The following is a 16,057-nucleotide window of genomic DNA, read 5'->3' as shown; positions in this document are numbered from 1 at the left end:
TTCGCGTTCGGTCTGCAAAACTCTTCGGCGTTGAGGAAATAAAAAAAGAAACGGTACAAGAAAAACGGTGACATCGTCGATGTGTGAGTGAATTGCAAAAGAAACGCGGTGTGTCATGACTTTTTGACATTTTAAAAGAAGTCGAAATTGAGAGAAGGACCCAAAATTGCAAGAACAACATTATTTGGTTATTGGTAAGTTCTCTTTGAAGTAAATTTTAGTTCCATCAAACAATTTAATAGGTTAATTAATTCTTTTACGAAGAAAAATCACAAAAAAGGGCGATATCGTTATCTTAATTCTTGTTTATCTTGATTTTTTCTTTGTCTTTGTTGTTAATTAATTGGTTTTGATTAAGAAAAAAAAGGGGGAATGATAATAATGAATAACGGGCATGTTTGTTTCCTTACCATAAAAATTACTACTAAAAGATTTAGTTTATTGCAAAATTATTATATTTTAATGGGGGTGTATTTTTGGTGTGTGTTTGGAAAGTTCAAGGACGAGGTTTCCTGGAAAAAGAAGGGGTGGCACGATTTAAATTGACCATAGGAGGGTGAAAGCTACCGGATTATTGATTTGTAACCGTTGAATTTCGGATGGCAAACCGCTTGACAGCTAACAATTACGTTTTCTTTGACATTTCTTTCTATTTAGTTATCAACGACTAAAATCTAAAGTGGGATTTCGCACAATTTTGATTAATTCAATTCTTATCGGCTTTTAAAGGAATTGGTGCGTTGAAAAAAGGATTTTAGGTGAATCGTGGATGGTTTAATTACAACTTCTTAGAAATTGTGGTGTTTATTTAGAAAAAGAAACCTTTCTAAATTTAATCGTATTTATTAAGAATTTATTTCAACGTTATCTAAGAAAAACTCGATGTATTGTTTTACTTATTTTTCAAGGTTTTTTTTATTGACTGTAATTTTAAACCGGTACTACTTCTCAATAATTAATGGGATAGCCCTTATTCTTGGTAATTGCTTCTAATCTGCTCGACATTGAAGCCCAGTATTTATTTTGCTCCATTCTTATCTGAATTTACAGAGAGAGTGTGCTCTTCACACCATCGTTCAACAAGTTAAGTTATGATATGGTATTAATTAAAATTTTTCTTCTTTAAACATATTGTATTCACCTTGAGGATAATTCAATTTTAATGAATGAAGTAGAAACGTTGTTTACTTACAAAGAATGAATCGATGACATCGAAACCTACTCAAGGTTTTTGTGTATTAATCAATAAATTGTTTAGATCAGCTTGTTAAGTAATGAAAATTCAAACGTCAATGTGACAGATTGATTTAAAAACATTAATAATAAAATTCCCTATTAATGCTGTCAATTGTTACCAACTGTTTCAACTTTTCAACAATTTGACGATTATTATTTTAATTAAATACAAAAGCACTTCATAACAAATTCACAATTCGAATAAAAACTCAAAAATAGCGAAATATATATAAATCAAAACGGTTATTAAAAAAATCGACTAGAAATATTCGACATTTATCAAATGATATCTAAAAATTTAGGTTGGTACCATTTTAGGGAAATTAATGCGTTGTAAATTTAAACGTCAAAATGACGTTTAATGTTACATGATGACATTTGTATGTCAAAATGTGTATAAATTGTAAACATGTATAAATAAAGTGTAAATAGGTATCTCTATATTTAAGAATTTATATACATATATATCTAATTAAATATTTGTGTTAGTTCTAGTGCAAAACTAGAACTAACACTAGACCTAGAACTAGAATCATTCGGGTTTAGCCGTCTTTAGAGACGTGCGGCTAAACCCAAATGATTCTAGGTCTAGTGTTAGTTCTAGTGATAGAGCTAGTATAAAACTAGAACTAACACCAGACCGAGAACTACAAACATTCGGATTTAGCCGCACGTCTCTCAAGACGGCTAAACCCGAATGATTCTAGTTCTAGGTCTTGTGTTAGTTCTAGTTTTAGTGCAATGAAAAATGCAATATAGTGATATTTTATGCTAACTAGCGCAATCTATAACTGTTACTAGAACTAATATTAGACCTAGAAGTAGAAACATTCGGGTTTAGCCGTCTTGAAAGACGTGGGGCTAAACCCGAATGATGCTAGTTCTAGGTCTTGTGTTAGTTCTAGTGATAGTGCTAGTGTAAAACTAGAACTAGCACTAGACCGAGAACTAGAAACATTCGAGTTTAGCCGTACGTCTCTAAAGAAGGCTAAACCCGAATGATTCTAGTTCCAGGTCTAGTGTTAGTTCTAGTGATAGAGCTAGTATAAAACTAGAACTAACACCAGACCGAGAACTAGAAACATTCGGATTTAGCCGCACGTCTCTCAAGACGGCTAAACCCGAATGATTCTAGTTCTAGGTCTTGTGTTAGTTCTAGTTTTAGTGCAATGAAAAATGCAACATAGTGATATTTTATGCTAACTAGCGCAATCTATAACTGTTACTAGAACTAATATTAGACCTAGAAGTAGAAACATTCGGGTTTAGCCGTCTTGAGAGACGTGGGGCTAAACCCGAATGATGCTAGTTCTAGGTCTTGTGTTAGTTCTAGTGATAGTGCTAGTGTAAAACTAGAACTAGCACTAGACCGAGAACTAGAAACATTCGAGTTTAGCCGTACGTCTCTAAAGACGGCTAAACCCGAATGATTCTAGTTCCAGGTCTAGTGTTAGTTCTAGTGATAGAGCTAGTATAAAACTAGAACTAACACCAGACCGAGAACTAGAAACATTCGGATTTAGCCGCACGTCTCTCAAGACGGCTAAACCCGAATGATTCTAGTTCTAGGTCTTGTGTTAGTTCTAGTTTTAGTGCAATGAAAAATGCAACATAGTGATATTTTATGCTAACTAGCGCAATCTATAACTGTTACTAGAACTAATATTAGACCTAGAAGTAGAAACATTCGGGTTTAGCCGTCTTGAGAGACGTGGGGCTAAACCCGAATGATTTTAGTTCTAGGTCTAGTGTTAGTTCTAGTAATAGAAATAGTATAAAACTAGAACTTACACCAGACCGAGAAATAGAAACATTCGGATTTAGCCGCACGTCTCTCAAGACGGCTAAACCCGAATGATTCTAGTTCTAGGTCTTGTGTTAGTTCTAGTTTTAGTGCAATGAAAAATGCAATATATAGTGATATTTTATGCTAACTAGCGCAATCTATAACTGTTACTAGAACTAATATTAGACCTAGAAGTAGAAACATTCGGGTTTAGCCGTCTTGAAAGACGTGGGGCTAAACCCGAATGATTATAGTTCTAGGTCTTGCGTTAGTTCTAGTGATAGTGCTAGTGTAAAACTAGAACTAGCACTAGACCGAGAACTAGAAACATTCGAGTTTAGCCGGACGTCTCTAAAGACGGCTAAACCCGAATGATTCTAGTTCTAGGTCTAGTGTTAGTTCTAGTGATAGAGCTAGTATAAAACTAGAACTAACACCAGACCGAGAACTAGAAACATTCGGATTTAGCCGCACGTCTCACAAGACGGCTAAACCCGAATGATTCTAGTTCTAGGTCTTGTGTTAGTTCTAGTTTTAGTGCAATGAAAAATGCAACATAGTGATATTTTATGCTAACTAGCGCAATCTATAACTGTTACTAGAACTAATATTAGACCTAGAAGTAGAAACATTCGGGTTTAGCCGTCTTGAAAGACGTGGGGCTAAACCCGAATGATTATAGTTCTAGGTCTTGCGTTAGTTCTAGTGATAGTGCTAGTGTAAAACTAGAACTAGCACTAGACCGAGAACTAGAAACATTCGAGTTTAGCCGGACGTCTCTAAAGACGGCTAAACCCGAATGATTCTAGTTCTAGGTCTAGTGTTAGTTCTAGTGATAGAGCTAGTATAAAACTAGAACTAACACCAGACCGAGAACTAGAAACATTCGGATTTAGCCGCACGTCTCACAAGACGGCTAAACCCGAATGATTCTAGTTCTAGGTCTTGTGTTAGTTCTAGTTTTAGTGCAATGAAAAATGCAACATAGTGATATTTTATGCTAACTAGCGCAATCTATAACTGTTACTAGAACTAACATTAGACCTAGAACTAGAAACATTCGGGTTTAGCCGTCTTGAGAGACGTGGGGCTAAACCCGAATGATTCTAGTTCTAGATTTTATGTTAGTTCTAGTGATAGTGTAAAACTAGAACTAACACTAGACCTATAACTAGAAAGTATAGGGTTTAGCCGTGTGTCTTCATATCTAATAGATTTAATACATAAAAGTAAATAATAAAATTCAGAATTACATATTTGACTTTTAAACGTCAATTTGACAATTAAACATCAACATCGTTAAAAACCTAAATCTCAAAATCCTCCAAGATCAGTTGAGTGTTTTTTTTTTTAATTTTTAAGAATCCCAATGATTTAATCACGGCTAAAATGAGTCATTCTTTAATTCCGGTGACTAAACCATACCATTACCTAGGTTTTATTTAAAAAAAAAGAAAACATTTTAATAAAAATTGAGTGTTTTGACCTTGAAAGTGAATTGACCGCGAGAAAAGATGATGATGAGTATGATTTTGCATATACACGAAGAGGGACAAGAAGAGCGAACAGCTGGGCAAAGAGGAGTGGCCGGACATTTGAAATACCCGAGAAGGTCACGGATTCCAAAGGTTCAGAAGCAACTCGGAAACGGCTTTTCTTTAATTTTAAAGAAAAAAATTAAATAAGAAATGGAAGTAAAAATAGGGGGAGATGAAGCACGTGCCCCCTTTTTTTAACGAAAACCTTTGAGGCAGATGTTCTTCGAGGGGAACGACATTTCCACCTGGTGCTTTCTTAGAATTTAACGGATCGCAACTTATCCACCAACGGTTTTTAAAACAAATCACCCAAAGCGACGTGGATAAAGAATAAAAGAAGTTTTAACAACGCAATAAAATCGTTGCGTAAACGGTTAATTTTTCACAATACATAATGTATGAGTCGTTCTCGAGTCCGTGTTAAAGAATCTCATTACTTAATCGATTTAAATCTTAATTTATTATATATTTAAATAAACGATTAATAATAAACGAATTTTATGATTTATTAGTATTACATAAGCGGAATTTAATTTAAATTTAATCAAATTCCAAACCCACAATTCAATCTCTTTTCATTACATAATTAATTGCTTTTGAGTTTTTATTCGAATTGTGAATATGTTTTGTATTTAATTAAAACAATAATTTCGAATAATCGTCAAAATACGAATGTTTATGTAAATACACAAGTATTTAATTAGATATATATGTATATAAATCCTTAAATATATAGATACTTATTTACACTCTTTATTTTGACACACAAATGTCATCATGTAACGTTAAACGTCATTTTGACGTTTAAATTTACAACACATTTCCCTAAAATGGTACCAACCTAAATTTTTGGAATTATTTTGATGAATGTCGAATATTTCTTGTCGATTTTTTTAATAGCTGTTTTGATTTATATATATCTCGCTACTTTTAGTATTTCAATAACATTCTTTACATTAAATTACGTAAAATTCTTTACGTTAAACTATTAAGGGGGGCAACTCTCGATATAACGGACTAATATGGAGAAAAGAGTGTTTGCTGTAGCCAAAAGTTCGTTATATGAAAAATTATTACCACTTCAACTTTAACAATCAAAAATATTCATAAAATAACATACGAAACGAAAGAAAGAGTACAGAAGAGCATAATAGACTTACTCTAGATCCATGAAATATGCAGTACAAGATGTAAAGGTAATAAAAGAAGCAGAACTATTGATAACTGATACCAACCTCAAAACAGCTCTGAAAGAAACAACAACAATATATGTAAGATTAAAACTGGAAGAATTGGAAAACCAGGAAAGTAGAATCAGAAGAACAATCTAGACAATTCTAGAAAAACGGCTGAGAACCCAGAAGGAAGAAAAACTCGAAGAGGAATAAACGGCGTTCTGGCCAAACAGATAAATTGATATAAATTTGGCCTTCCTAGACTTTAAGTGAACTGGGACAAATCCAAAACTAAACAGAGCAATCAAAAGCGCATACCATAACGTAATGGGAAGGGTTAGACTGAATGGAAAGACATCCGAAAAGTTCAGAATGGAAAAGGGATGTCAGTTTAAGCCCACTACTCTTTGTAGCATACATGGACAGAATAAAGCAAGTCAAAACGAGACTGGGGTACCACAACCTAACTCCGACTTAATGTCAGGCAGTAAGTAATTGACGTAAGAATAGAGGGACGACTGGAAGTGGTAGTAAAGTACGAATATCTTGGAACCATAATAAGTATCAGTCTACTATCAAATTAATAACACCCTCGTTGGCAAGAAAGAACTGAACCTAAAGCAAAAATACAATTATATAAAACCATTTATTGGCCTCGCCTTCGTAATATACAGGGTGATTTATTAGCTCACCATCACATTTTGACATATGATAGCTAATCCAATTACCAAAAAAAATGTTAATGAACATATGTCTTATTTCAATTATTTATTTACGAAATTATAACACTTTAAAGTTTTAATTTTTATATCATAATTAATTGCTACATTTTTTTTAAAACACATAAATATTACAAATATTGTTCAAAATAGCCTCTTTCTGCCAATTAACGAGTTCTTCAGACGAATTAAAATGTCTGGTTGATTTCTTATTTCAGTAGCAGCCATTTGTATTCTATTTAATAACTGTTCTCGTGTGTTAATTTTCACTTGGTACACAATTTGTTTCATATGACCCCATAAGTAGAAATCCAATGGATTAAGGTCGAGGGATCTAGGTGGCCAAGCAAATGGACTATTATTATCAAACCACTTGTTTGGAAAATATTGGTTTAACCACTCGACAACTACTCTTCCGCGATGAGGTGGGGCACCATCGTGCTGGTACCACATATTTTGAATTACATTAGAAAGAAATCTGTAATTTACAGCGTTCAAACGTCAATGAAGTACAGGGTGGTTCAAATTCGATGTCTGAATAGGCTATCTCGGAAACTATAAAAGTTAGAAAAAAAGTAGCTTACATGTCATGATCTCGTTTTTCGAGAAACTTCTAATGCCAAAAACCTCAAAACGCTATCGTCTTTTGTTTTTCCCCTAGAGGCCAAAATTGAAAATATCGTAAAACCAGCAAGTGCAATTATTTTGGTTATTATTATAGGTGGAGTATTATAACTACGACATTATATGGACACTTTTTTACAGAGAATTTGATGACGTAGTCAAAAAAATGTTTTGGGTTTTAGATTTCTACATATTATGACAATTTTTGTTTTTTTAAATGGAAACAATCAGTGATTATTCGATTATTAAATTCGTTATTTTTTCTGATTACAAAAATATAGGGTTTGAGAGGTCTATTTCTTATTGTTTTAGAATAAAACTATAAATAAACTTTTTTTAGTGTCGTCAAAGAAATTAAATTTACAGTTTCCTGTAAATAACGGTACTATAAAAATTATTCTACTAAAAATTTACTTTAAACATTCTAACATGTTAAACTTTTCGTAATTCATCTTAAAAAACAGGATTTTTGATTTGACATTTAATTTAACACAAATATTGCTGTTTATTTGAATTAAAAAAAATATATATGAGCGCCATCTATCAATAATTTATTAAGTCATTTAATAATAATATTAAATATTAATAAAAAATGTGAAATAATGCAATCTATTCCAACTTTTGTGTATAACAAGTATAAATTAAATAGTTCAACAATTGTATTTGTTTGAAATATCAGAAATATGTTTTTTTAATTTTCAGTTATAATTACAGGAAACTGTCTCATATCGACAGGTGTTCTATTTTGTACTAATAGAATAATCTCGAGAAACTCCATGTATTTATAAAAAGACATTTTTGCAAACTGGAGTAAATTCGCCATTGATTTTAATATTGTATACAAAACATCTACTTTTTGTCTGTCGAATTTGACTTGAAAATGAAGCACTATCTGAGTTTTTCTTCTTTCTACACTTAATTTCCCTAGCTTCTATCAATGTTTGGAAATGTAAATCTTGTTGGTTTGTGTACCTTTCAGTCGTGCTTTCCTTATCACTACGTTTATATAGAACTTCCACTGTGCATTTTTTAATACGAAATAATCATAACACATTAAGTGAAATTATATAATCTATATAAAATATAAAATAAATGTGAATTATCTAGTAAATACCTTAGAAATTAGATTATTAAACTGCTACTTATAAAAAAAACAGATAAAAACTTGTGCAACTACGAATAAACATAACTAACCTCAAAAATCCATTTGACGTTTATACGAAATTTGACATCACGTACTGTCAAGATAAAATAACAGCAATCTGTTTTTCATCTGACGTTTAAAATGTCACGGGAGTTAATAATTAATTATTATTAATTATTAATAAGTTATTAATTATTATTTCCATAATTATTATGGATCAGAAACTTTTTTAACATATTAAAAAGATGTAAATAAAATTAATTGTGACATTTGACGTTAGATGGCTCTCAACGGTTTTTCAATTTATCGTTTAAATGTTATTAACAAATCATTAATAATTATTTCTTTCGTTATATTTCTTCGTTTTAAAAGACGTTAAATACTATTAATTAATACTTAATTATTCATTTTAGATGACTTCAAACCTGGATTAATTTAAGATTAAGTGAAGATTTTTTTGGGGATAAAATGACCGCAATAGTTGAATTGGAAAGTTGGTTGATTTATCAATGTATTGTAACTGAATGCAACGATTGTTTATGTAAGTAATTCGCTTTTAATGTTATTACATCTTTTTATTTTTATTTTTATTCCTTTTTGTTTGCTTTTTAGGATTTATTTTATTATTTTTTAAACAACGCCTACATACCCCCAAAAATTTAAAAAAATAGAAAATGTTGGATCCAGGTAAGTTATTTTTTTACTCTAATAATAAATAAATGAAACGTGTTTGAAAGAGGAAGTTAAATCTAACCAAAAACACTCCTATTAATAGATATAGCTCGTTCTTGGTCCTAGTTTAATCTTTTCCGTTCCAACCCGGGCAAGTTCCTTTCTTTCTTGTTTTCTTATCCGAACGGAAACGGAAAAACGGGATTCGACATCCGTTTTTAAACATTTTCTCTCTCACTCACAATCAGTTTCGTTCTAATCTAAAAGTTATTTACCAATCTCGCTAAACCCATATTTTCTTTTCAATTAGATAAGGAAAATAACACGATAAGATAATCTCAACTAAAAGTACCCACTCCTTTTGAGCATAATTCTAATTCGTTAAAGACACGAGTCATTTAAATGTTTATTAAATAAATAAAATAATGATCAAGATTTAATTTAAATAATTAAAAGTGAAGTATTTAGGTGAGTTTTGTTGTTGATTTTTTTAAAAGAGAACTCGTCTCCTTCAATGTCGTATTAATGATTAATAATTGCCTGGAATTGAATGCGATGTTAAAAGGAAAAGAGAAAAATAATCTTCGTGATATGCGGTCTAGGTCATTTCAATTTATAAAATTCCTCAACGAGAACCTAATAAAATAATAATTAAACCAAAGAATTTAAATGATTGAAACGTTTTAGTCATAATTTCCGCATAAATACGATAAAAATCGATTATTCACATTATTAACACATTATAAGGAAAAACGTTTATTTTGTCTTATTATTATTTTTCATTATAACAATGGTGTTATGGTTTAGTTCTTAATCTATTGTTTGGTTATTGCTTAATCGTTTCGTAAATATTTCCTTTTCTTATAACGACGTACGTTTCTTAAATGCGATTAATAAAGTGCTTTATGCGTTGTTGCAGTCATGACGGAAAGTGCGTTTAGGGCCCGCGATATCGGCCTAAGGGCTCAAAAGAAAATTCTTTCGAGGATGGCAGGAAAAAATGTCGCAAGGGCTTTTATCGATGACACAACGGCGTCTTTGTTGGATAATTTATATCGTTTGGCTAAGCAATACGTAAGTAAAGAATTATTTATCAATTATTAAAAGTTATGTTTGCCTCAAGGGGCCTCCTACAGAGAAGTCCAATTTTATTCAATATATCTCACTTAGTTAAGAACTGATTGAGCTTGATGTAATTGCGATAAGCTGATGATTTAGCATTATATTGTACTTTTACTAACATAGTAGTAACATAGTAGCCCTATGAGGTGTATTGAGAGCTTCAAGTACTTGAGATTTCAACTCTAAGGAAACTAAGTTGGAAAGAAAATTGATTGTCCAGTGTAGAGATGAAAGAGAAAAATATTCTCCGCTAGAAAATTCTTAAATAGACCCTCATCAAGTTCCACACTTGATGGTTTTATTAATGTTGCATCAAAAGTTGAACAAGAGAAGCTAAATCAACTATTAGCTAGGGCTGTTTATGCAACAGGTAATAATCACTGGCAATCATTTTTCAAATATTTGAGACCATTAAGAAGAGCGAATGCACTTATCTTACAGTGTGATGGTTGGAGCTTAACTTAACTTCATTATTACTTCACCAAACCATATGTTTTATAAAACATACCACAGAATATATTGCTGAAAAAATCGACGAAATTCTGACAGAAGTTAGTACACTACCAGTGCAATGGCTAAAACAAGAAGTACACTTTATGAAAAGTACAACCATAAGTTAAGGTTATCATCAAAGAAATTAACAATTCTCACATTTTATTGGCTACGTTCTAAATTATGAGTTAATTGTCAAATATTGACAGCTAACTTCACCTAACTCATTGGTTTTTATTTTGTATAGGTTATGTGGAATTAAAATGGGGATAAATTTGATTCAAAAAAATTAATAAAGATAATTAATTAACAACATTTTTTAACAACCAATAAATGTTTATTTTATTTTAATTATTTGTGTAAACGTCTCTGTGATAAATTGATTTAAAAACTTGATATAACAAAATTCCCTGTTAATCTTACCAACTGTCAATTAATTTGACAGATTTAACCTCAACATTAAAAAGAAATCAATTAAGTTAGAGGAGATTTAGACCTTTATGAAACCAACATATTTGTCAACTTCATAAAAAATCCTTTGAAATGAGTCCAAACTCGACATATTTAACTTTTATATTAATGGAAATATAATCACTTCCGGTTTGAAACGTCAACGTCAATTATGACATATTTGTCATTGTCATTAAAAAACCTTTAAAATGAGTCCAAACATGGTGCATTTATCTCAAAAAACAAAAAAGTTAGAATAAAAAACATTAAACCCGAAGTTAGCAACAATGAAGATACCCATTTAATTTTTAAATATCAATACCAACCTTAATTTTTGATTTTTTTTTTATTACTTTTTTATTTTTGTGACAAATATTAAAACATTTTATAAAAATTAAGAATATGTCAAAATGACATTGACATTTCAAACCGGAAGTTGTTTATATTTCAAGTAATATTGGAATTAAACGTATCGTGTTTGGGCTCATTTTAAAGGATTTTTCACGACGATTACAAATATGTCAAAATTGACGTTGACATTCTTAACCGGAAGTTGACCATAACTTCATTAATATTGAAGATAAATATGTCGTGTTTGTACTCATTTTAAAGGATATTTAATGAGGATTATAAATATGTCAAAATTGAGGTTGACATTTTAAACCTGAAGTTAGTTATCATATAATAGACAAATGGACAACTTCATGGTGATCTTTATTAAAAAACCTTTAAAATGAGTCCAAACATGGTGTATTTATCTCAAAAAACAAAAAAGTTAGAATAAAAAACATTAAACCGGAAGTTAGCAACAATGAAGATAGCAATTTAATTTTTAAATATTAATACCAACCTTAATTTTTTATTTTTTTTTTTATTATATTTTTGTTTTTGTAACAAATATTAAGACATTTTATAAAAATTAAGAATATATCAAAATGACATTGACATTTCAAACCGGAAGTTGTTTATATCTCGAGTAATATTGGAATTAAACGTATCATGTTTGGGCTCATTTTAAAGGATTTTTCACGACGATTACAAATATGTCAAAATTGACGTTGACATTCTTAACCGGAAGTTGACCATAACTTCATTAATATTGAAGATAAATATGTCGTATTTGTACTCATTTTAAAGGATATTTAATGAGGATTATAAATATGTCAAAATTGAGGTTGACATTTTAAACCTGAAGTTAGTTATCATATAATAGACAAATGGACAACTTCATGGTGATCTTTATTAAAAAACCTTTAAAATGAGTCCAAACATGGTGTATTTATCTCAAAAAACAAAAAAGTTAGAATAAAAAACATTAAACCGGAAGTTAGCAACAATGAAGATAGCAATTTAATTTTTAAATATTAATACCAACCTTAATTTTTGATTTTTTTTTATTACTTTTTTGTTTTTGTGACAAATATTAAAACATTTTATAAAAATTAAGAATATGTCAAAATGACATTGACATTTCAAACCGGAAGTTGTTTATATCTCAAGTAATATTGGAATTAAACGTATCGTGTTTGGGCTCATTTTAAAGGATTTTTTACGACGATTACAAATATGTCAAAATTGACGTTGACATTCTTAACCGGAAGTTGACCATAACTTCATTAATATTGAAGATAAATATGTCGTGTTTGTACTCATTTTAAAGGATATTTAATGAGGATTATAAATATGTCAAAATTGAGGTTGACATTTTAAACCTGAAGTTGGTTATCATATAATAGACAAATGGACAACTTCATGGTGATCTTTATTAAAAAACCTTTAAAATGAGTCCAAACATGGTGTATTTATCTCAAAAAACAAAAAAGTTAGAATAAAAAACATTTAACCCGAAGTTAGCAACAATGAAGATAGCAATTTAATTTTTAAATATTAATACCAACCTTAATTTTTGGTTTTTTTTTATTATATTTTTGTTTTTGTGACAAATATTAAAACATTTTATAAAAATTAAGAATATGTCAAAATGACATTGACATTTCAAACCGGAAGTTGTTTATATCTCAAGTAATATTGGAATTAAACGTATCGTGTTTGGGCTCATTTTAAAGGATTTTTCACGACGATTACAAATATGTCAAAATTGACGTTGACATTCTTAACCGGAAGTTGACCATAACTTCATTAATATTGAAGATAAATATGTCGCGTTTGTACTCATTTTAAAGGATATTTAATGAGGATTATAAATATGTCAAAATTGAGGTTGACATTTTAAACCTGAAGTTAGTTATCATATAATAGACAAATGGACAACTTCATGGTGATCTTTATTAAAAAACCTTTAAAATGAGTCCAAACATGATGCATTTATCTCAAAAAACAAAAAAGTTAGAATAAAAATCATTAAACCCGAAGTTAGCAACAATGAAGATAGCAATTTAATTTTTAAATATTAATACCAACCTTAATTTTTTATTATATTTTTGTTTTTGTGACAAATATTAAGACATTTTATAAAAATTAAGAATATGTCAAAATGACATTGACATTTCAAACCGGAAGTTGTTTATACCTTGAGTAATATTGGAATTAAACGTATCGTGTTTGGACTCATTTTAAAGGATTTTTCACCACGATTACAAATATGTCAAAATTGACGTTGACATTCTTAACCGGAAGTTGACCATAACTTCATTAATATTGGAGATAAATATGTCGTGTTTGTACTCATTTTAAAGGATATTTAATGAGGATTATAAATATGTCAAAATTGAGGTTGACATTTTAAACCTGAAGTTAGTTATTATATAATACACAAATGGACAACTTCATGGTGTTCTTTATTAAAACACCTTTAAAATGAGTCCAAACATGATGCATTTATCTCAAAAAACAAAAAAGTTAGAATAAAAATCATTAAACCCGAAGTTAGCAACAATGAAGATAGCAATTTAATTTTTAAATATTAATACCAACCTTAATTTTAGATTTTTTTTATTACTTTTTTGTTTTTGTGACAAATATTAACATTTTATAAAAATTAACAATATGTCAAAATGACATTGACATTTCAAACCGGAAGTTGTTTATATCTCGAGTAATATTGGAATTAAACGTATCGTGTTTGGGCTCATTTTAAAGGATTTTTCACGACGATTACAAATATGTCAAAATTGACGTTGACATTCTTAACCGGAAGTTGACCATAACTTCATTAATATTGAAGATAAATATGTCGTGTTTGTACTCATTTTAAAGGATTTTTAATGAAGATTACAAATATGTCATGATATTTTAAATCTGAAGTTAGTTATCATGTAATAGAAGTTTTATAACTGAAGTTAATCTAGTTTTAGTCACTTTTCCGCACTTTCTTTTTATGTTTAACTAATAATCTGATTTCGACTTTGTTAAGAAATATTAAGTAACTTGTTTGTAAAATGGATAAGATGAGAGATATTAATCTATTTATAGAGTTTTTGAAGATGGCCAAGGGAAAATCAGTTTAAAAGTACAAAATCAAACTCTAGATATTTACTCATCAAGAGAATCACCCTGTATAATCTTGTGATAGCTGTGATCAAAATAGACACGATTTTCAATAGTTTAGAATAGACAGGCTATTCTGAGAAGTTTTATATTTAGTAATCCTATGAATCAATCAATGAGGTTATGACTGATGATATCCTCAATTATTTATTAAATGTAATTTTTATTAATTTATTTCCTAATAATTATTTTCTTTTTCAGTCAAATAATAAAAAAGAAGCCGAAAAGTTAGTAAAAAACATAATAAAAGTAGTAATAAAATTAGGAGTTCTCCACCGTAACGGTCTTTTCACCGCCGAAGAATTAAAACAAGCGGAACGTTTTAAATCAAAGTTTCGAATCGCTGGAATGGCAATTATATCCTTTTACGAAGTCGATTTTAGTTACGACCGTAACTATTTGACGAACGCCCTCGGGGAATCACACAAGTGCCTCAGGTTCATTGTTTCGAACCACTTAACGGAAAAATCTTTAGCGAGAATCGACAGCGTCTTTAATTATTTCGGCAACGAACACTTTTTGGATTCGATTTTTAAGCCGGACGGCGAATACAGGGATATTTTAGGTCGGGTCGTTACCGATTTGAATAAAGCCATCGAAAGCGGAGATCTTTAGTGATTAAATTAAATATTAAAAAGCGACCAAAAAATTCTTCAAAAATGTTAATATCAAAGGAAAGAATGTTTCGTATTTTTTTCTCTATCACATATCTTCTTACGTAGGTTTGTCTTTAGATAAAAGACCAAGAATCGAAATTGATGAAGGTATTTTTACACTAAAAAATGAATCATATCACGAGCATAACATTTTTTTTCTAATACTTAGAATAGTTTTTACATCCACGCATTGAAATAAATAATGTCACCGTTCTTAGACAATAAATGCTAAAAAAAATCTGTCCCCCGTTTTACTATTAAATAATAATAAAAACAGAAAGTGTTAAAATAAAAGGCTTTTGCCAAAGAGTTTTATTTAATCGAAATATTCTTGCGTTTTTTTTGTAAAATAATTAATTTATTAAATTTTCTGTGATTTCCTTTTGTTTGATTTAAGTTTAATTTAATTAAATTATCTTATTATGTATTAAGGTTAATAATAATTAATAGTTAAGAAGTTAATCGATATTGAAACGAATTTAAGCCGTGAAAAACCTAGTCAAGTGAAACGGCAAATAAAAATAAAACGTAATTTTATTGTATGTAAAAAAAAAGCATTTTTTGTTTTGTTAATTATTAGCAATACACATAAATGGCTATAAAACAAAACTCATCGTTTGTTATATTAGGTTGTAAGGATATTTTCTCACTCTTTGAATAATGTTTATTTTATAATTATATCCAAAAATAAATTTATAAAATGATATATTCGTATTATTTAATGAAAGAATAGTTCATCCTAGTTCTATACGATCTCCAAATACTCAATCGATTTAAAAATCCTCTCATTCGAGCCAAAATTCGATTTAATTCGGATTAAAATTAATCAACTTCCGGCTAAACCGGAAGTAAGGCTTTCTTTACGATTTATTAAACTTTTTAAATCGAATTTTTAATAGAAACTTCTTTAATTCATCGAATTAATCGTTTTAAAGC

The 16,057-nt window shown here is 29.7% G+C and overlaps 1 protein-coding gene across 3 annotated transcripts; it reads left to right on the top strand.

Moving 5' to 3' along the window:
- Positions 1-13: 13 nt before the first annotated feature.
- Positions 14-15,825, top strand: LOC111421878 (Tumor necrosis factor alpha-induced protein 8-like protein sigmar). 3 transcript variants are annotated; one of them, XM_023055077.2, is made up of 4 exons: positions 14-194; positions 8,636-8,763; positions 9,814-9,968; positions 14,667-15,825. In XM_023055077.2, the coding sequence occupies exons 2-4, from the start codon at positions 8,691-8,693 to the stop codon at positions 15,078-15,080; spliced, it is 642 nt and encodes a 213-aa protein (XP_022910845.1). In that variant the 5' UTR covers positions 14-194; positions 8,636-8,690; the 3' UTR covers positions 15,081-15,825. The 3 variants fall into 3 exon arrangements, with proteins under 3 accessions (XP_022910845.1, XP_071051669.1, XP_071051670.1); XM_071195568.1 differs by lacking the exon at positions 14-194 and adding an exon at positions 8,835-8,909 and having other exon boundaries at positions 8,657-8,763; XM_071195569.1 differs by lacking the exons at positions 14-194; positions 8,636-8,763 and adding an exon at positions 8,937-9,362.
- Positions 15,826-16,057: the final 232 nt, after the last annotated feature.

Source organism: Onthophagus taurus, chromosome 3, assembly GCF_036711975.1.
Source record: "Onthophagus taurus isolate NC chromosome 3, IU_Otau_3.0, whole genome shotgun sequence".
Classification (NCBI taxonomy): domain Eukaryota; kingdom Metazoa; phylum Arthropoda; class Insecta; order Coleoptera; family Scarabaeidae; genus Onthophagus; species Onthophagus taurus.
Note: the sequence above shows the minus strand (reverse complement) of the source record. Positions and strands in the feature narration are given on the sequence as shown.

Bases quoted from the DNA above. Each gene is read 5' to 3' on its own strand.
- LOC111421878 (XM_023055077.2), top strand. From the start codon at position 8,691: ATGACCGCAATAGTTGAATTGGAAAGTTGGTTGATTTATCAATGTATT. The intron at 8,764-9,813 runs GTAAGTAATTCG...GCGTTGTTGCAG, and splicing joins TGAATGCAACGATTGTTTAT to TCATGACGGAAAGTGCGTTT. The intron at 9,969-14,666 runs GTAAGTAAAGAA...TTTCTTTTTCAG, and splicing joins ATCGTTTGGCTAAGCAATAC to TCAAATAATAAAAAAGAAGC.